General features: G+C 37.8%; 1 protein-coding gene across 6 annotated transcripts in view; it reads left to right on the forward strand.

Annotated features, from left to right (window-relative positions):
- The window catches only part of THAP6 (THAP domain containing 6), a 32,435-nt gene that overhangs the window by 702 nt on the left and 4,989 nt on the right, over positions 1-26,744 (forward strand). The window contains exons 2-8 of one of the 6 annotated variants that reach the window (XR_009533825.1): positions 284-386; positions 1,621-1,828; positions 5,212-5,337; positions 19,622-19,685; positions 20,628-20,810; positions 24,633-24,743; positions 24,890-25,688. Coding sequence is in view for 3 of the 6 variants with exons in the window: in XM_060113431.1 (XP_059969414.1) it covers positions 307-386; positions 1,621-1,828; positions 5,212-5,337; positions 17,150-17,404 (669 nt within the window). In the remaining 3 variants the exon portion in view is untranslated. Of the gene's footprint in view, positions 1-283; positions 387-1,620; positions 1,829-5,211; positions 5,338-17,149; positions 17,490-19,621; positions 19,686-20,627; positions 20,811-24,632; positions 24,744-24,889; positions 25,689-26,744 lie in introns of those variants that run through there. The other 5 variants (XR_009533824.1, XR_009533826.1, XM_060113438.1 and 2 more) reach the window with 5 other exon arrangements.

The raw sequence follows: 26,744 nt of genomic DNA on the forward strand, positions 1-26,744 counted from the left end.
GGAACATGGTGCCTGTACGAAGCGGTGGAAGGGACAAGTACCGGCCTCCTAAATGGAAATCGGGCGCCTCAGTGCATCGCTAAATATGACTTGCCTTATTAAAGAGCCAAACCCCTAGAAAATTGTATGAGCAGAGCTGCAGGTTTTGGAAGAAAATATTTCCCTTTGGCTTTCTAACATGATTTCATGTTACCTAAAACATACTGTAAGGTACCGGGAAAGGTAACTATGTTACCCTTAGCTTTGGAGTTAACTAACGCTTACCCTTTTAATTTTCTTTCAGTTCTGGTATGAGTTGCTAAAACCATGGTGAAATGTTGCTCGGCCATTGGATGTGCTTCTCGCTGTTTACCAAATTCCAAGCTAAAAGGACTGACATTTCACGTGTAAGATTCTGCTGTCGTTAAGCCAAGTACTTCTGACTGTTAGAAAAAGCAAAAGATAGTTCTACTTAAATCATCAGTTTTGCAGCCAAATGCTCTACCCCTGAGCTATACGCCCTAGACGTTCAATTTTGAACTTTAGTGCTCAGGTTCTTTTTAAATAGCCTTTTGAGTTGAATTTGAAATGACAGTGATACTTTTACACTTTTATCATTTCGTTTAGAAGCTTAAGATACCTGCAAAGGTATCACAGGCTGATTAACAAAAATATCATCAACCTCATTTTTGCTAATATTATTACTTTGTATTTTAACATAGCTTCTAAGAAGTTCAGTGTTGTTTACGTATAGTTTACAATCTGAAGGATCTTTGCTTAAATATATTCTGTCCTTTAGAAATAGATCAAGCCTATGTTGTAGAGAAAAAATATAAATTACAAGTTCAGGATGGTCCTGAACCAAATTACAACCAAGATGGTCCTAATTTAAAATTTTAGTCATTCTTCTGACAGAATAGGAAAGAAGGAGCAATAAGATTTCATAATTATGCATTTGCTAAAGGTTTATTTTGCTGCTTTTGGGCCAGGCACTGTGCTGTGTGCCAGAGAAAGACCTGCTAACTACTTTGCTAGGTATAAGGAAATCAAAAATGAGTATGTGTACCCTACTGTATTCCAAAAAGGATTTGAACCAGCTGGAAAAATTGGAAAAGATATGGTTATTGGCTTCCAGATCTCAAAATAATTCTGATCTCCAGAATTCCAAACTCTGCAGGTGTTCTCTGCATTCATTCACTAAACATTTATACCCCTCTTTTGTATTAAATGCTGTACTAAGCAACTTTTTTGATGCCTACAGAAGAATGAAAGTACAAGTATCTCTGTTCATCTGGGATAAATTCCTCAGATAGGAAAAGGCCCAAGTGATATTCTTTATCATCTACAGATGAAGAAAAACCTTCAATTGTGGATCTTACTAAAAGGTGTTAAATGTCGTTTGAAACTTTTCTTCTTTATAATATGAAAAAGATGTAAATGAGGGCCATATTCCTGCAGCATGTTTGGTAGAAAAATCTGACTATGAAAACTGAAAGTTAAGATAAGAAAGCATGAGTCATGATGGTTTCCTCAATATTCCAGTTCCCAAGAGTAATACCAAGAATCAATTTAGGCACAGCCTTAATTCAAGTATATATCTGTAGTGTTTAATTTTAAAATACTTCTTGTATGTTTTTCTAGATTCCCCACAGATGAAAACGTCAAAAGAAAATGGGTATTAGCAATGAAAAGACTTGATGCGAATACTGTAGACATTTGGGAGCCTAAAAAAGGAGATGTGTTGTGTTCAAGGCACTTTAAGAAGACAGATTTTGACAGAAGTGCTCCAAATATTAAACTGAAACCTGGAGTCATACCTTCTATCTTTGATTCCCCATCTCACTCACAGGTTTGTTTATGAGATTCTGCTTACCATCATTACCCACTTTTTTTTTTTTTTTGCAGTACACGGGCCTCTCACTGTTGTGGCCTCTCCCGTTGCGGAGCACAGGCTCCGGATGCGCAGGCTCAGTGGCCATAGCTCACGGACCCAGCCGCTCCGCGGCATGTGGGATCCTCCCAGACCGGGGCATGAACCCGTGTCCCCTGCATCGGCAGGCGGACTCTCAACCACTGCGCCACCAGGGAAGCCCCATTACCCACTTTTTATGGTACTATTTAAGAAACTTCACCACACTTGCTACCATTTTTATTGTTTGCTTATTAATTTGAAGCCCATTCTTGACGTTTTTAGGTTTGTAAACTGCTGCTTAAGCTCTTGTAATGAGTAGTAGGAGAATTTTACCAGTATCCACTCAGAAATATCTGTCTATTACTAGGGTTTGGTGAAGCGGCCTACCTTAGGAGTTGGTATAGCTCAAGATTCGTATCTGAAAACTGGAGGAACATGAGAGGGTTGAACTGAAGTTCCAAGCTGGCAGTGCTCCTCACACTGCAGCAGAAGTCAAGAGCAGAGCCTCTGACAGCCCCAAAGTATACTTTTAGAGCCTGATACATTCAAGCTTAAAGCCTAGGTAGGACTAGAAGGTAGCAAACCAAAACAGGATTAGGAAAGGAGAAGAGAGGTCAGAAAAAGACAATTAAAGGATTGTTGAAGTAAACTCTGGTTGAATTCTGTGTTTTTTCCTCAGTGATATTAGTGCCGTGGGTGGGCTGCTTCACCCTCAGTATCTCACTTGACTTCGTATACCTAGAAGTGTATTCGCGTCCAGGAACTATAGAGACTGACTGATTCCAATGTGGAGAATTCAGGGAGAGCCTGTGGGTTCCCACAACAATAGTCGTGAACCTCCATTGAAAGGTGTCTCCTTCCTGACAGCTGGAAACGAGGGAAGTAGTCTAGAAGAGTGCCTGCTCCCAGGTGGTCTGGGTCACGTTCGCGGGTGTTCATATTGCAGTACCTGAGCTATCCAGTGGAGGCTGCCTCACCTTCTTCCATATTAATAAGTGTACAGTATCTTGTGCAATTTGCTCTCAAGGGTTTGTTTCCTATAGCAGGGAGTCATCTGTAATGTTAGGAAGACCTTAAGAAATATGGACATACTAAATCAAATAAACGATAAATTACTAACTTTCAAAAACTATTTCCTAATAACAAGTAAATTTTTTATTATAGGAAATTAGATGATACAATCAAAAAGAAAATTAAAATTAACAATAATCACGTAATCCAGAAATAATACTGTTAACACTCTGATGTGTATCTTTCCAGTCATTTGTATGTGTATGTTTCTATATAAATTCTATATAAATCCATCTCTATATATTCTTACAAAATAGAATTATACTGTATATCCTTTTTATTTTTTGCTTCACTCTTTCGTTCTTTCAACATTCATATAGTGCTGGCTGTGTGCCAGGCACTATTCTAAGCACTTTACATATATATTAACTCTTTTAGTCCTCAAAACAGCCATAAGTGTTAAATACTATTATTATTCTCATTTAACCACTTGAGAAAACTTAGGCTCAGAAAGCTGGAATACATTCCCCAAGTCGCACTGCTGTTAAATGGTAGAGGCTGGATTTGAACCCAGGCATTTTGGCTTCAAAGTTCACTCTTAACTACTGTTTTCCATGATGTTAAATATTTTTCCACAAGGAGACTTCCCTGGTGGTCCACTGGTTAAGACTCCACGCTTCCACTGCAGGGGGCAGTGGTTCGATCCCTGATCAGATCCTGCAAGCCATGTGGCATGGCCAAAAGAAAAAAAAAAAAAAGACACAAGGACAGTGTGACAAATGTCCTCTTAAAAATATTTTTTTTCCACAACAATGACTTTCAAACTTTAGTCTACATAAGTATTATCCAGGGAGCTTGCTTAAAATGCAGAATCCTGTGCCCCTCTCCCAAAGAATTTGATTCAGCAAGTTTGGTTTGGAGTCTAGGAATCTGCACTTTTTAACAAGCACCATGCATGATTGTGTTGCAGCTCAAGGGATCACGTTTTTAAGAGAAACCTATATGGAATATCAATTTTTTAACTAAACTTTATAGTGAAGTCAACATATATAAAGGCCCACCATAAAACTTATACCAATCTGCTTACCTACTACCTACTAGTTATGCATAAAAGTGTCTGTTCCCCCCTAATCCTCAGTGTAAGTTGTGATTTTAACCTTTGGTAAAATTGATAGGCAAAAATGGCATCTTATTGTTTTAATTTATCTCTGAATATTAGAAAATATTAGAATATGAATATTTCTAATATGACTATTAGAAAATGTGTTTCTGCATTTTTCATATGTTTATTAGACGTTTTTATTTCTTCTTATGTGAATTACTTATTCAGGTCCTCTTCTATTTTCGTCTTTTTCTAAGCTGTTTTGGAACAACACTAGATATTGAAGCTATGGATCATTCAACTGCCATCTATGTTGCAGTTACTTTTTGTTATTTGTCTTTAGCTCACATTATAGGGTTGTTTTGTTTTGTTTTGTTTTGTTTGAAATTCAGACTTTTTTTTGAGTAGTCCTATATTTTCTCTTGTGCTATCTGACTTTAGCCTTCCCCTTTAAGATTATGTAAATATTTCCCATGTATTTTTCTACTTCCTCATTGTTTTCATTCTTACATAAATTTTCAGTATATAGAATTTCATTTTGACTTATTATACGTAAAGGATATAACTTTTCATAATTAGTTCATTTTTTCATGATTTATAGCCTTTCTCCACTTATTTAGAATGACACTTTTTATCCTAAAGGCTCTTATCTACATGATCTATTCAGATTTTTCTAAGAGAGTAGTACACTTTTTAAACTATTGTTACTGAGTAGGGTATTTTTAATACTTTGTAGGGTATATCTTCCCTCATTATCACTCTTTTTTTTTTTCCAGAAAAATTCATGTTTCCAGATCAACTTTAGAGTTACTTTGGGGAAGTTCCTTTAAAGTACTCTCAGTAAATTTAAATTTTACTGACTTTTTTTTTTTTTTTTTTTGGCAGTACACGGGCCTCTCACTGTTGTGGCCTCTCCCGTTGCGGAGCACAGGCTCCGGACGCGCAGGCTCAGCGGCCATGGCTCATGGGCCCAGCCGCTCCGCGGCATGTGGGATCTTCCCGGACCGGGGCTCGAACCCGTGTCCCCTGCATCGGCAGGTGGACTCCCAACCACTGCACCACCAGGGAAGCCCCTAAATTTTACTGACTTTTAAAAGCAATTTCCATAAAAAGAAATATATTAATTTTACTACATACAGTTAAGAAGGTTAAAATTTTTCAAAAGGACAGAAAATCTACAATGATTGTTATTAACTGTTCTTAACAGGGGAAAAGAGAAAAGCTTCATTGTAGGAAAAACTTCACCCTCAAACCCCTTCCAGTCACAAACCACAATCACCAGCTTGTTGGTGCTTCCTCGTGTATCGAAGAATTCCAGTCCCAGTTCATTTTTGTAAGTAAAATTACCTACTGGGCTAATGTTAATATTATTAAGATGACCATGTCCTCTCTATTAGGATTAAGTTTTCAAAATCTTATTGAAAAACTAGGAGTTTAGGTGTTCGAGATTTTTTTTCAATATGTAATATCCAGAAATACTTCTTCCCAGGGGCATTATAATTTATATATTTGCAATAACGATCCACAGGTAGTTAATCTTTTGTTACATGGTTCAAAGAGTGCTTTCACTAGGATATTTCAACCAATAAAATACAATAATTAATTCTTCCCTATGGGTATTATAGTTTCTATATGGAAATATCTAATTTTAAAAATAGTTATGTCTTTAGGTTTTCTTAAAGGACAGTCGTACACACACATTATTGAAGCTTTATTCATCTCATTGCCTGTTGATGTTAGAACCAGGCCTGGAATCCAGATCTGTTTTACTGTCTTGATTACTATAGCTTTATAATAATTCTTGAAATCAGACAGTGTTAATCTTCCAACTTTGTTCGTTTTCAAAGTTGTTTTGGATATTCTGGGTCCTTTGCATGTTCATATGAATTTTAGAATTACTTTATAAATTTCTACAAAAATCCTGCTGGAGTTTTGACTGGGATTATGTTGAACCTACAGATCTATTTGGGAAGAATTGACATCTTAATAAGACTATTTTATGTCTTCCAACCCATGAATTCATTGTATCACATCATTTATTTAGACCTTTAAATTCTCTCAGCAGTGTTTTGTAGTTTTCAGTGTACAGGTCTTTCACTCCTCTTATCAGATTTATCCCTAAATATTTTATATATTTGGATGCTATTATAGACAGTGTTATTTTATTTACTGTTAATGTGGGGAAATAAATTGACTTTTTTTTTTTACTTTTTTTTATACAGCAGGTTCTTATTACTCATCAATTTTATACACATCAGTGTATACATGTCAATCCCAAATTCCCAATTCATCACACCACCACCCCCCCTACACTTTCCCCCCTTGGTGTCCATACGTTTCTTCTCTACATCTGTGTCTCAATTTCTGCCCTGAAAACCGGTTCATCTGTACCATTTTTCTAGGTTCCACATATTTGCGTTAATATATGATATTTGTTTTTCTCTTTCTGACTTCCTTCACTCTGTATGACAGTCTCTAGAACCATCCACATCTCAACAAATGACCAAATTTCGTTCCTTTTTTTGGCTGAGTAATGTTCCATTCTGTATACGTACCACATCTTTATCCATTCGTCTTTCGATGGGCATTTAGATTGCTTCCATGACCTGGCCATTGTAAATAGTGTTTCAGTGAACATTGGGGTGCATGTGTCTTCTTGAATTATGGTCTCCTCTGGGTATATGCCTAGTGGGATTGCTGTTTCATATTGTAATTCTATTTTTAGTTTTTTAAGGACCCCCATACTGTTCTCCATAGTGGCTGTATCAATTTACATTCCCAACAACAGTGCAAGAGGGTTCCCTTTTCTCCACACCCTCTCCAGCATTTGTTGTTTGTAGATTTTCTGATGATGCCTATTCTGACTGGTGTGAGGTGATACTTAATTGTAGTTTTGATTTGCATTTCTCTAATAATTAGTGATGTTGAGCAGCTTTTCATGTGCTTCTTGCCCATCTGTATATCTTCTTTGGAAAAATGTCTATTTAGGTCTTCTGCCCATTTTTGGATTGGGTTGTTTGTTTCTAATATTGAGCTGCATGAGCTGTTTATATATTTTGGAGATTACTCCTGTGTCCGTTGATTCGTTTGCAAATATTTTCTGCCATTCTGAGGGTTGTCTTTTCGTCTTGTTTATAGTTTCCTGTACTGTGCAAAACCTTTGAAGTTTCATTAGGTCCCATTTGTTTATTTTTGTTTTTATTTCCATTACGCTAGGAGGTGGATCAAAAATGATCTTGCTGTGATTTATGTCAAAGTGTGTTCTTCCTATGTTTTCCTCTAAGTGTTTTATAGTGTCTGGTCTTACATTTAGGTCTCTAATCCATTTTGAGTTTATTTTTGTGTATGGTGTTAAGGAGTGTTCTAATTACAGTCTTTTACGTGTAGCTGTCCAGTTTTCCCAGCACCATTTATTGAAGAGACTGTCTTTTCTCCATTGTATATCCTTGCCTCTTTTGTCATAGATTAGTTGACCATAGGTGCGTGGGTTTATCTCTGGGCTTTCTGTCTTGTTCCATTGATTTATGTTTCTGTGTTGGTGCCAGTACCATATTGTCTTGATTACTGTAGCCTTTGTAGTATAGTCTGAAGTCAGGGAGTCTGATTCCTCCAGCTCCGTTTTTTTCCCTCAAGACTGCTTTGGCTATTCGGTGTCTTTTGTGTCTCCATACAGATTTTAAGATTTTTTGTTCTAGTTCCATAAAAAATGCCATTGGTAGTTTGATAGGGATTGCATTGAATCTGTAGATGGCTTTCGGTAGTATAGTCATTTTCACCATATTGATTCTTGCAATCCAAGAACGTGTTATATCTCTCCATCTGTTGGTATCATCTTTAATTTCTTTCATCATTGTTTTATACTTTTCTGCATACAGGTCTTTTGTCTCCTTAGGTAGGTTTATTCCTAGGTATTTTATTCTTTTTCGTGCAGTGGTAAATGGGAGTGTTTCCTTAATTTCTCTTTCAGATTTTTCATCATTAGTGTGTAGGAATGCAAGAGATTTCTGTGCATTAATTTTGTGTCCTGCAACTTTACCAAATTCATTGATTAGCTCTAGTAGTTTTCTGGTGGCATCTTTAGGATTCTCAATGTATACTATCATGTCATCTGCAAACAGTGACGGTTTTACTTCTTCTTTTCTTATTTGTATTCCTTTTATTTCTTTTTCCTCTCTGATTGCTATGGCTAGGACTTCCAAAACTGTGTTGAATAATAGTGGTGAGAGTGGACATCCTTGTCTTGTTCCTGATCTTAGAGGAAATGCTTCACTTTTTCACCATTGAGAATGATGTTTGCTGTGGGTTTGTCATATATGGCCTGTATTATGTTGAGGTAGGTTCCCTCTCTGCCCACTTTCTGGAGAGTTTTTATCATAAATGGGTGTTGAATTTTGTCACAAGCTTTTTCTGCATTTATTGAGATGATCATATGGTTTTTATTCTTCAATTTGTTAATATGGTGTATCACGTTGATTGATTTGCATATATTGAAGAATCCTTGCATCCCTGGGATAAATCCCACTTGATCATGGTGTATGATCCTTTTAATGTGCTGTTGGATTCTGTTTGCTAGTATTTTGTTGAGGATTTCTGCATCTATATTCATCAGTGATATTGGTCTGTAATTATCTTTTTTTGTAGTATCTTTGTCTGGTTTTGGTATCAGGGTGATGGTGACCTCATAGAATGAGTTTGGGAGTGTTCCTTCCTCTGCAATTTTTTGGAAGAGTTTGAGAAGGATGGGTGTTAGCTCTTCTCTAAATGTTTGAAAGAATTCACCTGTGAAGCCATCTGGTCTTGGACTTTTGTTTGTTGGAAGATTTTTTATCACAGTTTCAATTTCATTACTTGTGAGTGGTCTGTTCATATTCTCTATTTCCTCCTGGTTCAGTCTTGGAAGGTTATACCTTTCTAAGAATTTGTCCATTTCTTCCAGGTTGTCCATTTTATTGGCATAGAGTTGCTTGTAGTAGTCTCTTAGTCTCTTCTCCTTTTTCATTTCTAATTTTATTGAGTCCTCATCCTCCTTTTCTTGATGAGTCTGGCTAATGGTTTATCAATTTTGTTTATCTTCTCACAGAACCAGCTTTTAGTGTTATTGATCTTTGCTATTGTTGTCTTTGTTTCTATTTCATTTTTTTCTGCTCTGATCTTTATGATTCCTTTCCTTCTGCTAACTTTGGGTTTTGTTTTTTCTTCTTTCTCTAGTTCCTTTAGGTGTAAGGTTAGATTGTTAGAGATTTTTCTTGTTTCTTGAGGTAGGCTTGTATAGCTATAAACTTCCCTCTTAGAACTGCTTTTGCTGCATCCCATAGGTTTTGGATCGTCGTGTTTGCGTTGTCATTTGTCTCTAGGTAATTTGTGGTTTCCTCTTTTATTTCTTTAGTGATCTCTTGGTTATTTAGTAACATATTGTTTAGCCTCCATGTGTTTGTGTTTTTTATGTTTTTTTCTGTGTAATTCATTTCTAATCTCATAGCGTTGTGGTCAGAAAAGATGCTTGATGTGATTTCAGTTTTCTTAAATTTACTGAGGCTCGATTTGTGACCCAAGATGTGATCTATCCTGGAGAATGTTCTGTGCACACTTGAGAAGAAAGTGTAATCTGTTGTTTTTGGATGGAATGTCCTCTAAATATCAATTAAATCTATCTGGTCTATTGTGTCATTTAAAGCTTCTCTTCCTTATTAATTTTCTGTTTGGATGATCTATTGATGTAAGTGAGGTGTTGAAGTCCCCCACTATTACTGTGTTACTGTCGATTTCCTCTTTTTTTTTTTTGCGGTATGCGGGCCTCTCACTGTTGTGGCCTCTCCCGTTGCGGAGCACAGGCTCCGGACGCGCAGGCTCAGAGGCCACGGCTCACGGGCCCAGCCGCTCCGCGGCATGTGGGATCTTCCCAGATCGGGGCACGAACCTGTGTCTCCTGCATCGGCAGGCGGACTCTCAACCACTGCACCACCAGGGAAGCCCCGATTTCCTCTTTTAGAGCTGTTAGTAGTTGCCTTATGTATTTAGGTGCTTCTATGTTGGGTGCATATATATTAATAATTGTTATATCTTCTTCTTAGATTGATCCCTTGATCATTATGTAGTGTCCTTCCTTGTCTCTTGTAACATTCTTTATTTTAGAGTCTATTTTATCTGATATGAGTATTGCTACTCCGGCTTTCTTTGATTTCCATTTGCATGGAATATCTTTTTCCATCCCCTCACTTTGAGTCTGTATGTGTCCCTAGGTCTGAAGTGGGTCTCCTGTAGACAGCATATATATGGGTTTTGTTTTTGTATCCATTCAGCAAGCCTGTGTCTTTTGGTTGGGGCACTTAATCCATTCACATTTAAGGTAATTATCGATATGTATGTTCCTATGACCATTTTCTTAATTGTTTTGAGTTTGTTTTTGTAGGTCCTTTTCTTCTCTTGTGTCTCCCACTTAAAGAAGTTCCTTTAGCATTTGTTGTAGAGCTGGTTTGGTGGTGCTTAATTCTCTTAGCTTTTGCTTGTCTGTAAAGCTTTTGATTTCTCCATAGAATCTGAATTAGGTCCTTGCCAGGTAGAGTAATCTTGGTTGTAGGTTCTTCCCTTTCATCACTTTAAGTATATTATGCCACTCCCTTCTGACTTGTAGAGTTTCTGCTGAGAAATCAGCTGTTAACCTTATGAGAGTTCCCTTGTACATTATTTTTCCTTTTTCCCTTGCTGCTTTCAGTAACTTTTCTTTGTCTTTAATTTTTGCCAGTTGATTACTGTGTGTCTCAGTGTGTTTCTCCTTGGGTTTTTCCTGTATGGGACTCTCTGTGTTTCCTGAACTTGGGTGTCTCTTTCCTTTCCCATGTTAGGGAAGTTTTCTACTATAATCTCTTCAAATATTTTCTCGGGTCCTTTCTCTCTCGCTTCTCCTTCTGGGACCCCTATAATGTGAATGTTGTTGCATTTAATGTTGTCCCAGAGGTCTCTAAGGCTGTCTTCATTTCTTTTCATTCTTTTTTCTTTATTCTGTTCCATGGCGGTGAATTCCACCATTTTGTCTTCTAAGTAACTTATCTGTTCTTCTGCCTCAGTTATTCTGCTATTGATTCCTTCTAGTGTATTTTTGATTTCAGTTATTGTATTGTCCATCTCTGTTTGTTTGTTTTTTAATTCTTCTAGGTGTTTGTTCTTTAATTCTTCTAGGTCTTTGTTAAACATTTCTTGCATCTTCTTGATCTTTGCCTTCATTCTTTTTCCACAGTCCTGGATCATCATCACTGTCATTATTCTGAATTCTTTTTCTGGAAGGTTGCCTATCTCCACTTCATTTTGTTGTTTCTATGGGGTTTTATCTTGTTCCTTCATCTGGTACATATCCCGCTGCCTTTTCATCTTGTCTTATCTTTCTGTGAATGTGGTTTTTGTTCCACAGGCTGCAGGATTGTAGTTCTTGCTTCTGCTGTCTGCTCTCTGTTAAATAAATTGACTTTTGTATATCAATCTTGTATCTGTCAAACTTGCTAAACTCACATATTAATTATCAAAGCTTTTTTAAAGAGGTTATCAGATTTTCTACATAGACAATCATGGTGTCTGTCATTAAAAACAGTTTTATGGTATCCCTGGCAGTCCAGTGGTTAGGACTCCATGCTTGCATTGCTGAGGGCCCAGGTTCAGTTCCTGGTTGGGGAACTATGATCCCACAAGCCACGTGGCGTGGACAAAAAACAAGAACAGTGTTAATTCTTCCTTTCCAATATGAGTGCCTTTCATTTCTTTTTCTTGCTTTATTGCACTACCTTGAACCTCCAAGGTTATGCTGAAGAGAAGTACTGAGAAATGATCTTTATGCTTTGCTCCTGATCTTAGGAGGAAGTTGTTCAGTCTTTCACTATTAAAGATATTCATATGATATTAAATATGATGTTAACTGTAGGTTTTTCATAACTGCCCTTTATCAGATTGAAGAAGTACCTTTCAATTTTTTTCTTTCAGTTTTACTGAGATATAATTGACATATAGCTCTGTATAAGTTTAAAGTGTACAGTAATGGTTTGATTTATACATATCAGGAAGTGATTATCACAGTTGAGTTTAGTGAACATCCATCATCTCATCTCATATAAACAAAGTTAAAGAAATAGAAAAAAAAATTTTTTCCTGTGATGAGAAGTCTTAGGATATACTCTCTTAACAACTTTCATATATAACACAGCAGTGTTAATTATATTTGTCATGTTGTACATTATATCCCTAGTACTTATTTCTCTTGTAACTGGAAGTTCTTACCTTTTGACTGCCTTCATCCAATTCTCCCTCCTCCTAACCCCTGCTTCTGATAACCAGAAATCTGAACTCTTTTTCTGAGTTTGTTTGTCTGTTTTTGAAGTATAATTGACCTACAACATTATGTTATTTCCTGTTATGCAACATAGTGATTCCATATTTCTATACATTTCAAACTGATCGCAATAAGTATAGTTACAATATGTCACCATACGAAGATATTACATAGTTATTGACTGTATTCCCAACACTTGTACATTTCATACCTTTGACTCATTTACTTTGTAACTGGAACTTTGTTCCTCCTACTTCATCACCTGTTTCTTTCCTCCCCACCCCTTCTAGCAATCACCTGTTTATTCTCTGTATCTACAACTTTGTTTCTGCTTCATGTTTGTTCATTTGTTTTGTTTTTTAGATTCCACGTATAAGTGAAATCATACAGTATTTGTCCTTCTCTGTCTGACTTAAATTCACTTAGCATAATACCCTCTAGGTCCATCCATACTGTTACATAGGAAGTGCCTTTCTGTTCCTACTTTGCTGAGAATTTTTATCAGAAAGGAATGTTAGTTTTGTCAGATGCTTTTTCTGTGTCTGTTGAGAGATCATTTGGGTTTTATTTTTTAGTTTGTTAGTATGATTAATTACATTGATTGATTTGTTTTTATTTTTTTTTGGCCACACCACCTGGCTTGTGGGATCTTAGTTACCCCACCAGGAATTTGAACCTGGGCCCTTGGCAGTGAAAGCAGAGTCCCAACCACTGGACCACCAGGGAATTCCCCAGTTAATTTCTTAATGTTAAACCAGCCTTGCATTCTGGAATAAACCCTACTTCTTCATGATGTTATCCCTTTTATATATTGTTGGATTAGATTTAAAATTTTGTTTAGAATCTTTCCTTGTATGTTCACAAAGAATATTGGCCTGTAGTTTCCTTTCCTTTGAATGTCTTTGTCTGGTTTCAGTATCAGAATAATGCTAACCTCAAAGAACGAGTTAGAAAATGTTGCCTTATTTTTCAATTTTCTAGAAAAGTTTGTATAGATTTGCAGTTATTTCTTCTACAAATATTTGGTAGAATTCCCCAGTAAAACTATCTGGGACTGTAATTTTCTTTGTGGGAAAGTTTTTTAAGGAGCATGTTATCTTCCAAGGGATTTTTCCATTTTATTTCAGTTGTCAAGTTTATTAGCTTAAAATTATTCAAAACATTTCCTTATTATCTTTTCAATATCTATAGAATCTGTAGTGATACCATCTGTCTCATTTCTGATATCAGTAATTTGTTTGTTTTCTTTTATTGCTGATCCGTCTGCCTAGAGATTTGTCAGTTTTATTGATCTTGTCAAGAACTAGCTTTCACTGATTTTTCTCATTTTTCTTTTTTGTTGTTTTTATTTTCTACTTCACTGATTTCCACTCATCTTTATTATTTCCTTTTACTTATTTCAGTAAAATGTGCTCATCTTTCTAGTTTCTTTTTTCTTTTTTTTTTTTTTTTTTTTTGCGGTACGCGGGCCTCTCACTGCCGTGGCCTCTCCCGTTGCAGAGCGCAGGCTCCGGATGCACAGGCTCAGCGGCCATGGCTCATGGGCCCAGATGCTCCACGGCATGTGGGATCCTCCTGGACCAGGGCACGAATCCGTGTCCCCTGCATCAGCAGGCGGACTCTCAACCACTGCGCTACCAGGGAAGCCCTCATCTTTCTAGTTTCTTAAGATGGAAGCTGAGGTCATAGATTTGAGGCTTCTTCCTTTCTAACGTTGGCATTTAGTGATATTAATTTCTCCTTAAGTATTGCTTTAGCGGCATTCCACAAATTAAATGTGTTTTTATTTTCATTTAGTTCAAAATACTTCCAGGGCCTCCCTGGTGGCGCAAGTGGTTGAGAGTCTGCCTGCCGATGCAGGGGATACGGGTTCGTGCCCCGGTCTGGGAGGATCCCATATGCCGCGGAGCGGCTGGGCCCGTGAGCCATGGCCGCTGAGCCTGTGCTCCGCAACGGGGGAGGCCACAACAGTGAGAGGCCCGCATACCGCAAAAAAAAAAAAAAAAAATACTTCCAAATTCCATTTTGATTTGTTCTTTGATCCATGGGTTGTTTGGAAGTGTGCTATATAGTTTTCAAATATTGGGGAATTTCCCTGATATCTTTCTATTATTAATTTCTAACTTAATTCTGTTGTGGTCAGAGAATATACATTGTGTGACTTGAATGCTTTTAATTCTTTTTTTTGAGACTTATAGCCTACAGTATGGTCTGTCTTGGTAAACGTTCTGCATGCGTTTGCAAAGAATGTATAGTTTGCTGATATTAGCCAGAATGTTCTATAAATGTCAATTAGGTCAAATTGATAATGTTCAAATCTGCATTCTTAATTAATTTTTGTCTACTTGTTCTATCTTTTATTGAGAGAGAGCTGTTAATCTAGTATACCTGTGGATTTGTGTAATTCTCCTTAAATTGTCAGTTTTTGCTTGTTACATTTTGCAGCTGTTATTAGGTACTAAATATTTAGTATTCTTATGTCTTGATAAATTAACCCCTTTATTTTTAAGAAATGGCCTTCTTTATCCCTGGTAATATTCATTGCTCTGAAGTCTACTTTGATAGTAACATATCCACTCTAGTTCTTTGTTTATTAGTGTTGTTGTAGTATATCTTTTTCAACTCCTTTACTTTCAACCTGTTTGTGTCTTTTTATCTTTAAAGTGCTTTTTTTCTGGGCAGCATGTACTCTTGGGTCTTGATTTTTTTAATATAACCTCATCATTTCTGCCTTTTAATTGGATTATTTAAACTCTATACTTAATGTGATTATTATTACATTACTTTAAATTTTTTATATCACATTACTTAATGTGATATGGTTTGGTTTAAATCTGTCATCTTACTTATTTCCTGTTCCATTTGTTCTTTGTTCTCATTTTCTTCTTTTTTTGCCTTCTTTTGGATTAACTGAATTTTTTTTACAATTCCATTTTATCTCCTTTTTTTCACTCATCAGCCATAACTCTTTGATAGTTGCTTTTGAGTTTATAGCATCCATCTTTAATTTACCACAGACTACATGATAAGTGATATTATTCCACTTAGCATATAGTATATGAATCTTATCATAATATACTTTATTTCTCCTCTCCAACCTTTTTTGCTACTGCTATCATACATTTCACTTTACATATGCTATGAACCCCACACTACATTTTATTATTTTTGTTTAAACAATAAATTATCTCTTAAAGATATTTAAATAATATAATATTTAAATATATATTATTTATTATGATAATAAATCTATTAACTTTATTATAAATAAGTTTAAATTGTAAGTTTTATGTCCGGGTATCCTATTTGATTCTTTTTTAATATCTTTCTTGTCCCTGCTTAACTTTTAAACATATATAATACAGTTTTAATAACTTTGTTAATTCCCTTGTCTGCTAATTCTAACATTTGTGAGTTCTGGGTTGGTTTCTACTGATTGGTTTATCTCTTATTATGGCTTGTATTTTCCTGCTGCTTTGTGTGCCTGGTAGATTTTGAGTGCCGGATTTTACTTTGCTGGATGTTGGATAGTTTTCTGTCCTGTTTTCTTGAGCTTGGTTATGGAGTTTGGTTATTTGAAAACAATTTGATCCTTTCAGGTTTTGCTTTGTTAGGCAGGACTAGAACAGTGCTCAGTCTCAGGCTATTTGTTCTCCACCACTGAGGCAAGACTTTTGTATACTCTGCTCAGTGCCCCATGAATCTGGTCTGCCTGGTGGGAGTAGTGTCTATGCCCTGTGAGCTCAGGGCACTCCTGATCTTTTCTGGTCACTCTTTCCTCAACCTCGAGCAGTTTCCTACAAGGAAATACTGGAGCGGGAGCCTCTGAAGATCTCCAAGTTTCTCTCTGTGTGTAGCTCTTTCCTCTCTAATACTTTGCCCTATGAACTGTAGCCACCTTGGTCTCCCTGGATACTTTGCACTATCTCCTCAACTCTATCTACCAAACTCTACCTGGGTTTCCTCCCCTTGCACTGAGGCCTAGAACTCTCTCAAGGCAGTAAGCTGGGCAGTCATAGGACTCACCTCTTTGTTTCCCAGCTCTCTGCAGTATCTGTCTTCGTTGCCTGATGTCTGTTTATCTTCAAACAGTTTTATATCTTTTGGCCGTGTGTTGGGGTTTTTTTAGATAGGAGTCAATCCAGTCTGTTATCTCATCTTGGCTGAAAGCAAAGTCCTCTTCACTAATTTTAATATTAAGTAACAGCTTTTCAAAATTATTTTATGTTACATTTATAAGATATGCCAGTGTTGTTTTTGGATGAAGAAAAGTCTACCCAGCAGACATAAACGTAACCACAATAAATACTGAGAACTTAAATTATCTCTTTAAAACCCCAAGACCAGAGTCCTCTCTAAATCCATAACACCCAGCCTGAGGACCTGCTTCAGTGCTCCTTTCCTGTCATACCTTATAAAGTGAAATATTCATCAAAATAAAGCAATTCAGTTAAAAGTTTAAAAATTTAAGTTTTTGTGATAAGTAAAACTTAAACTTAGCAGCTGCACACTTAGGGACCAAAAGCTGTATAGTCATTGTGAATGTCATGCTGTTCATAAGCAGATACCTACCTCCAGGTGAGAAGTACTTCCCATCCACAGGATTCTGTACTCCTCGTGTATGCCTGGCCTTAGACAAAGAGGGAGGCCCTAGGCGCCTGAAATACTGTTCTACCCCCATCCTCTTCCTGTGTTCTTTAAACCTCTTAGTATCACCAACTTAAAGATCTTCTCTAAGTATAGTAAGTGGAGAAATAGCTGAGGCCTAGTTATAGTTTTTTATCTCACTGCTTGTCTGTCTGGTTTAATAACTTGGTGTTCATGTTTTTAGGAACATAGCTACAGTGTGATGGACAGTCCAAAGAAACTTAAGCATAAATTAGATCAAGTGATCAGCGAGCTAGAGGATACCAAGAAAAGTCTGCGGAATGTATTAGGCCGAGAAAGACGTTTACAAAAATCATTGAGAAAGACAATCAGGGAATTAAAGGATGAATGTCTCATCAGCCAAGAAACAGCAAATAGACTGGAAGCTTTCTGTTGGGAGTGGTGTCAGGAGAGCATAGAACAAGACTATATTTCCTGAAATAATTTCATGTTATGTTCTACCTGAAATTGTTATTGGTACAGCTTTTCAGAAAATGATTACCATCATTAAATAATATCCATCATTTAGAGTGCTTCTTTGGATCCTCCGCAGCGTTACGCATTAGTGTTATTACCCAAAGGCTTTTTTTTTTTTTAAGATGTGCAGAAATTTGTGCTGGTTGTCATGTTTTTGGGTGACTTGGGACAATTATGTTTTTATAGACCTAAACTAGTGCCAGGTCACTATTGTCAGATGTTAAAAATCAAGAAGATTCTGTAGGACTAAGGAAATGATTTCAAATCAGCCACATTAAGCTGTAATAGTAGAAACTGGACACTTTAGCAGCATCAGATTTTTGGCTTCAAAGGAGTACCTTTGCTTATGTAGGCTTTATGGTAAGTACGTTGAATTGTACTTTAACTGTATTTTACCACAAAGCAGAATTCATTTATAACACATGTCCATCGTGGATCCAATCCAAGGTGCTTTTGTTATCAGTAATACCAAAAGATCTTTTTACAGGGCATCCCATGGTACTGACCTTGAGAACAACATATGGTGCAGATCTTTTGGCTTTTAAAGTTGTTCAGAGCCAAGTTAAGAAGACCCCTGATGAGGTCTTGTTTTTTCGGTACAGTACATCATTTCTCCTCACTAGGAGTACTTTGATGTAAACCAGCATAGCTTTAACAAATTTTTAAAGAGGGTCATAAATCTGATTTTCAAATGGTTACTCTGACAGTTCTGAACAGTTTGTTTCATGACTGTTATTTGATCATAAAGGTATATCTTCAAAATCTGAATGCCAGTAGTAACTGGATACTTTCAGTGCTGTTTTGTATTTTACAGAAAGTAGTGTTACTAACGTTTTTTAAAATATGAAATGCAGAAGAAACCATTAAAAATAATGATGTGGCTCTTCTAGTTAAAATAGGAATTGGAGAGAGTTATAATATTTTCCTTTAATTAGGAGAGTAGATTACTATCCAAGAGCTTTTATTTAGAGAAATAGATAAGTAAACAGCAATTTTAGAATAACTTCTTACTGAATTTACAAAGGAATAACTCTTAGTTATTTTCTGATTAATCCAAGGGTCAGAAATTTAGGTTCATCTCCTAATTTCTTAGTAAAAACAACTGAAATGAAGAGTCATAAACACTGTGGATCAGAACAAAATTACTAGGCCAAAGCCAAATTCTCCTTTGAAACATGTACATTCATGAACTTCATTCACACGTCCATGCTATAATAGTTACAATTTGAATATCAGTTATTTCAATGTGTTAACTAGAAATGAGCTGCATTTTTTGCTAATGTTCATTGTAATTTTACTTGTGTTATATTAATATCAGTAAGGATATGGTCACTTGAATTTTTTTATATTTAAGAATGTTCTGTTTTAACACATGTTACATTTTCATATAGGATTCCAAACCTTCCCTCTAAATGAGATTTTACCCACATTTGAAAGATTAGCATTATGCTAAGAAGAAATCATGGGGGCCCTATCTTTTTACTACCTTAAAAAAAACTCATTACCTACCCATATTTATTTGAGTTATTTAATTTTGAATTCATAGTGGACACTCTAATGGGAAGTTTGGGTATGACCTTAAGTTTTATGGAGATTCTGTGATAGAGATGGAGACTCTTTCCCTCAACCTGTTTTTGAATAAAAAAAAAATTAAAGTCAGTCGACAGTGGAGAAAACTAAGAGGATAGATCCAAGCACAGTATGTCCAAATCCTAGATCTCTACTGGCTGCTTAGAATAAATCAAGCCCAGAAGACCTTTCCAAGAATCTGTTCCCAGTTTCTGCCACTATCGTTACAGTTGCCGCAGTCACTTCTACTACTAGTGTTCACAGTGAACTCAGCTTTTGTGTTCTTTTTCATTGGTCTTAGTATCATCAAGAGAGAGAGAACTGTGGGCAAAGTATTGGTATCATCAAGAACCCAGAGCTGCCCACTTGCCATTTATTTTTATGGAGAAATGATTACCAATAGATAGAAATCTGACATAAGAGATAAGGTCCTCCCTACCTGCCACCCAAACAAATGCCTGAACACGGTACATACCTCAGTCCACTGTTCCCAGAGATTCCAGCTTAGCCTGAGAAGGAACTGTCCTATGCAGAGCAGAGCCAGTCATCCCCCATCCAGAGGTTCCTTAAGCAGCCAAGGCCAACCTAAGGATATCACTTTGCTTTCAAGCTTGGAATAGCCTCTGGATCCTGGAACAAACCAATACACCGGTTCAACCTCAGCACCAAATCAGGTACAAAGGACTTGATATGGCATTTTTCTCCATATCAAGTTTAAATTTCTTGAAATGGATTTTGGTTGCTAAAGATGATCACAATTATACCATAGTCATTCATTTGAGAAAAGATGAAATGTATTAAAAATATATATTTAGTTTTAATAAAAAGATAAAATTATTATAGAAATAATTTGAGTGGTGAAGAGTCCATTATATATTTGAAGAATAAAATTTTTTTCCAGTAATGTTCTCTACGTGGTTTTTATACATTCAGTTATTCAATAAAATGAGCAGAGAAAAATCGAGAGTATGTATACAGTGGTTTTGCTTTAACTTCTGCTACATTTTTTCCTCCACCAATAACTGTAATATCTTAGAGTCTGCTAGGCTAGGTGACCCAAGTAGCAGGCCTGCTTCCACCACAATATGAATCTGCCATAGACCTCTTTCCTTTCAGCCTCGCTCGAAACTGGCAGCCTCATGTCACCAGTATATAACTGAGAGCAGTATTCTTAGATTTGTAATACACTGCCGCCAGAACCCAGAGAGGCTTATTAGGCATTGTGCTTCCTTATTCGTAGTGGGAGATGCAACTTTTACTAATTTGTCTTTTACTTCAGAGGGCATGTCCTAGCCTGTCCCTGGTCACTGGACACTCCTCCCCCAAAATTTTACTCATGTGGTAAGTAGGCCCCTGAATTTCATGAGTTTTATCTCACCCTCTAGAGCATATGTACTTTATCAAGGCCTCAAATTTACTGGTCACATCTTGCTCATCCCATTTGATTAACATAATCCATCAATATAGTGAACTAAGTGATTTTCTGTAGAATATCTACCTGGATTAGGTCTCTTTCAATTATAACAGAAGCAGGAGAGTTATAACGTAGGCTGTTAACATCACTTTTTATTAATTCCATGTGAATGTGAACTGTTTCTGATCTTGTTTTTTAATAGGGATGGGAAAGCATGCACCCAACCGATCACTGATCACATACCACGTACCCAGAGCCATGTTAATTGAGTCTGGCAAGATGTCACATCTGGCACATAGCCGTAGTCAGGGCTACTGCTTGGCTGAATTTGCTTTCGTCTGCTGTCATCCTGCAGCATCTATCTAAATATGCAGGAGCCAGAGTGGTGAGTTAAATGGAGATATGATGGGGGCCACTGCTCCGACATCCTATAAGATCTGTAAAGGTGGCACACCCCACACACAAATCTGAAGCTGAGGGGTCTGAAAAAAAGGAATCAGCATAGCAGGCCTGAGACTGCTGTCCATAGAAAGACCTGATTGCAAGGTTGGCTCTTGGCTGGCATCTGGGAATTTGGATTTCAGAAGGGTTTCCACCATTCCCTAGCTGATAAGAGGGGCTCTCTGTGCCTCAACAGTTTGTAGAAACAATGTGGTTTATGCCGAGCACATTTGATAATGTGCTGATATTGGGGAATATCTTAGGCAAAGAGTACCTACGTGAGCAGCCCCAGGGAAGTTTGGACACTGAATCGTTCATGAGCTTCCCTGGTAGGCAGCGTTTCCTATGTGTTGTCACAATTCCATGCTACAGGCATTAAGTACTGCACTGAGAGAGGACTCTTGGAAGCTTACACCTGATTACCTTCAGACTTTGATTCCTCAGACTGCATTTCACCATACTTCTAAGAACTGTCACATCTCCCGTTTGGAGATTTGCTCAGGAGAAACCATGGTGCCCACGCTCCCACATCCCTCACCTTCCTCCCAGCTGTACTTCTGCTTATAGAATTGTGCCTGATGCAAAGCAGGAGCTGGAAGAGATGGAGTTGGGAGAAGAAAATGTCGGACCAGTACAGGGAAACCTCAGAAGCAGAAGCCAGATACCATCTGTCATCTAAGAACTGCATGGGGGTCCATAGTGAGCACCAGTAACAACAGTTTAAGAGGAAGTGCTGAGAACTTAGCACATTCAACAATTTCACAAGTATTTTTCAAGTTTTAGGAACTGTATGCCAGAAAATGTAGGCACTAGAGAACCTATAAAGAAAAGACCAGTTCCTACCCTCAAGGAAGCTAGAGACTAGTAAGACGTTCCAAAAGTCATAATCCAGGGACACCAAGGAGTGCATTTTAGGAGGATGGGCTGCCTGATGCCTTTCTCCTCACTGTGCCCTGCTTTATTAGTAGACACACATGCGCCATAGAATTCATACCGCAACATCTTAAAGTATAAGCGCTTCAGTCTCAGTCTCATTCATTTAATATTTATCTTAGGCATATAAAGAAGTTTATAGACTAACATATTTAATATCATAACCCATCGAGTGTGCCACTTTCAAAGCTCCATACACTGTTGCGAGGGATACAAAGATGATTAGATGAAGGAATTCACAGCCTACAGGGACGCACGTGTATGTAACACAAACACAGAGAAGTGGGCAACGTGGTAGGACCGTGGCAATTAAAGTAGGTGACTATGAAATTAATGGAGCCTCCAAGTTCCAAAATGGAACTTAAGTGTGTCAGTGTGGGCACCTTAAAAGGTTCTGTCCAGGGCCTGGATTCTGTTAGCACCCTCCTCAGATGTGAGAGTAGGAGACCCAACCACCTGGGGAGAACCAAACAAACCTGGGTTCAATTCTCAAGCCAGTCAGTTTATTACATATGGGACCTGGGCCAAGTTACTGAGCTTCTCTTGAGTATTTACAAAGTGGACAGTAATACCTTCCTCACCCTGTTGTAGTGAGAATTATATTTAACTGGTTGTAAAACATAGACCATACAATGAGCTTTCCATACATTATTTTTCTCTCTTTAAATTCCATGGCAGGAGCATGGGAAAAGGAGATAAGAACAGTAAGAAGGGCAAAACACAAGAAGGGAAAATGAACTTGATAGGGAGATAGGGAATAGTAGTAGTACAGGCAACAGTGGCCAGTTGAGCTATTTGTGCCTTAAATAAACTTTCCCTCTCTGTGGCAGCTCAAAAGCAGGCAAGGAACATTGTCCCACTGAAAGGGAAAATTTTATTTAATCATATCCTCCCACATCAACCCTGAAAAGTCATTTAATCTATCTTAGATATGTCTCATTCATTCATTTATTCATTCGATTTCATAAAGCACTTTAAACAGTGCTACTCATCATGTGGTTCAGAAACCAGTGTCCAAGTGAAGGAGCTGGTACCAGAAAGCAAATCAACTACATCACCAAGCCCACTATTTAGTCAACATATTTTTCACAGCAAGATTTTCTCCCTGAATGAAACAACATGTTGATTTACATTGTAGAATGACGAGCACCTTATCTCATTCTGGACTAGCTACTTCGAGTAGCACTGTCTCAGAGTACCCAGTCACTTACTAAATAGACAGTCTTTGAACTAACCTTAGCTGAGGAGTCCCCGACAGATTTGTGTCAGATAATAAATTTCCCAAATCCTTGTGGTAGAGCTTGTGCAGTTAAAAAATAACATCACACATGACTCAGCAAATCTGGCCTCATGCTTTTAAAAAGAGAAGTGTTTTATCAAACAAAGGTAATGAAGCATACAGGCTGTGCAGAATGCTAACCACAAATACTAGAGGTGAGCACCTTGTGGAGATGGGCGTCAGTGGCAGACTTGCCAGCAAAGTGTACTCAACATAGAATTTAATTAGAAATGAAGGGACTGGTGCTTATAAAAGAGGTAGACTTTATAATGGTACAAAGTGCTGCCAGGCTTTACAGCTGAAGGGAATGACCTCTGAAATCCTGAGGATTTAAAAAAATGTTTTGGCTGCCACTCTATGAGTGACTATGACTTGTGGGTGGGTCTTAAAAGTAGGGAATGCCTTATTGAGATGTACATTTCACCTTTCTATGGCTGTCACCATTACCTGGACATATTTTGTTGAAAAGATAGGAAATGGTTTTAGCCAGCAATGAAATGTGGCTATCCAAAGGATCAAACTCACCAAGGCCCATAGGGACTGGAAAATTTTAGAGTGAAATGAAAACGTATTCTATAATTTAAATCTAAAAACAGTTTCAGCAGGTTATTTTTAAATGTACCTTATAGCAAAGGCACTCTCCATGTGCCCAGAGAGGGCTATGGGAGGATTGTTTGTAAGAGCAGAAAATGGAAAGCAACCCAAATTCCACCAAGTGGTGAATCAATAAATAAAACTATGGTGCACCCATACAAGGCAATAACAAGCAACAATTCGAAAGAAAGAGATCAATCTTTATGGATTGGCATGGAAAGAAAAGACATTTTAAGTGAAAAAGAAATAATTTAGAAGGCAACACAAAATATCCCATTTATATAAAAATTTTTTAAAGCCACCTACAGAACCGTTTCTGAGTGTGCATGTATGTAAATATATAGAAAAAGGAATGGAAGGATATATGGCAAACTGTTAAAAGTGCTTAGTTCTAGAGAAGAGAGCATATACTTCCTGTGGGGGCGGGGGGTGGTGTGAGAGAGAGAGAGAGGAGAGGAAGGAAAAAGGCAGGCGGTGGGGGAGAGAGAAAATAAAATGTTAACAGCATTCTACAAATTTAAATCAAAACTATGCCATTTCTGACAAACTAGTAGTTGCTTGTTACCATTACCCTCATCATCTCCTGGAGACATTGGCTAAAGTTGGATCCAAGTCTTAAATTACTACCATTTCCTGTAACTCCTGGATATTTCAAAGAACTCTCTCAACCCCCTGCCAGCTTTACTATTGCTAGTTACAGAAACCACTGTCTGGGAAGGTATGATGACAAGATTTTAGTTAGCTTGCCTGTGACTGATCACCTAGCAGAAGCCCAAAGAAAACCCCCTTCATTTCCTGTTGAGAAATTTCCCATTCAGCTTGCCAACTGACTCAATACCTCAAAAAACTAAAAAACTGGACTTCAAAGTACTGCTACCTGAGAAGTATTGCACACTCTCATAGAACTTTTCACAATTTTCATAAATCCTAACATTCTGCCTTTTCTTTGTTTTGTTTCAGATATCCAGGTTCTAGAGGAGATGTTTGTCCAAGACAGAAAGTTATTATTTTTCAGTAGTAATGATAGCTAACATTTACATGGCACCAATCTCCACTGAAAGTGCTTAAATGGTATTAACTCATTTAATCTCCCAACAAACCTATGAGATATGTACTCTTATTATTCTCATTTTATAGATGAGGAAATTAGAAAAGTCAGATAACTTGCTCATGGTCTCACAGCTGGTATAATGACACATTTTCTTGCTATTATACAGAGACACGTTGTTGACCCTGATCTACAACGCCAGACCCAGAGATTTCGATTCACTGAATGCTGAATTACTATTGAATATTCAAACACCTGAAGGCCAGACTTAAATCATTCCATTCAGGAGCTCCTACTGGGGCAGTTAGAGGCTAAAGGATAAAATGTGAACTCACCCTATGTCTGAAGCTGGGGAAAGCCCATAGTGACTCATCACCACAATCTGGATCTGTCTGATGCTACCGCCAAGCATAAACAGGGTGGCTGAGCACGCAGGGTGAAGTCACCTCACCGCATATATAGCCAAGACATTCAGGTATCCACAGCTTCCACCTGCTTGAGAGTCTGTCTAGTCACCGGGTTTCTCTCAGCTCTCAGGAAGAATGCATGGAATGAGAAAAAGATCAGTCTTGATCTCTGCAAATGCCTTACCCAGCCACTGGAACTGACATAATTTTCTACTCCCTGTCTACTTCTATAGTTGGTAATCAAATACAAGAATATAAAAGTTAATAGCTCTTCTTTCCATTTAGTAAGCAGCAGTAGACTTAGAATCTTTATTCTCTATGTGATTTGTTTCTATAAGTCTATGTTGGGAATACTTTAAAATCCATTTTAGCATACCACATGCCGTGCACTGTGTATGGCTTCAGGTATAGCTGGATTCAGAGGTTCAAATGATGTTGTCAGAATCTGATATCTCTCCACTCTGTTTTATTGAGCAGACTCTCTCTTCATGTCTCTTCCCAACTTCAAGTCCAAAGGCAAAATGTGTGCCTCTTTTCCAGTCACTTATACAAAAGACCCAGGACTAGTTTTTTTTTTTTTTTTTTTTTTTTTTTTTTTTTTTTTTTTTTTTTTCTTTTTTTGCGGTATGCGGGCCTCTCACTGTTGTGGCCTCTCCCGTTGTGGAGCACAGGCTCAGCGGCCATGGCTCACGGGCCCAGCCGCTCCGCGGCATATGGGATCCTCCCAGACCGGGACACGAACCCGTATCCCCTGCATCGGCAGGCGGACTCTCAACCACTGCGCCACCAGGGAGGCCCCAGGACTAGTTTTTTTTTCCTTTTTTTTTTTTTTTCTTTTCTGCCATACACAGGCCTCTCACTGTTGTGGCCTCTCCCGTTGCAGAGCACAGGCTCCGGACGCGCAGGCTCAGCAGCCATGGCTCATGGGCCCAGCTGCTCCACGGCATGTGGGATCTTCCCGGACCGGGGCATGAACCCGTGTCCCCTGCATCGGCAGGCAGGCTCTCAACCACTGCACCACCAGGGAAGCCCCCCAGGACTAGTTTTGACTGGGCCTGATTGACTTGGCTTGAGTCAAACACCCATCCCTAACCCAGTCGCTGTGACCATAGGAAAGCTACTCTGTGACTGGCAAATGTACGTTACAGACAATCCTGAAGCCAGGGAAAGTAGGGAAATGATGGTTCCCCAGAAGGAACTCAGGGTAATCAGGAGAACTGGGAAGTATCCTGGGCTGGCTGGGCAAGCAAAAACAGTGGCAATGGAGCTCAGAGCAGTGTTGTCTCTGAGAGGTGTGGTGGTGGGGACATAGCTTCAGAGTGAAGGTTTCTGTGTCAGTAAATCTCTTCATGTACATTTGTCCACCAGGATAAGGTATAGGAGTATTTTGGTCCTTGGTATGATGGTGATAGATAAAGATGCCTTTAAATGCACAATTTGGTTAACTGAGAAACATACAGAATCATTCATCATTATATCTGGCCCAGAAATTAGATTCTATTTCCTGATCTTGTGACAGAATATTTCTCCAACTCATTGTGAATAGGATTCATTCCCATTCATTCACCCATATGCTCATGCATTCACATAATCCATAAAGAATCCACTAAGAGTCTG

Source organism: Mesoplodon densirostris, chromosome 1, assembly GCF_025265405.1.
Source record: "Mesoplodon densirostris isolate mMesDen1 chromosome 1, mMesDen1 primary haplotype, whole genome shotgun sequence".
Classification (NCBI taxonomy): Eukaryota; Metazoa; Chordata; class Mammalia; order Artiodactyla; family Ziphiidae; genus Mesoplodon; species Mesoplodon densirostris.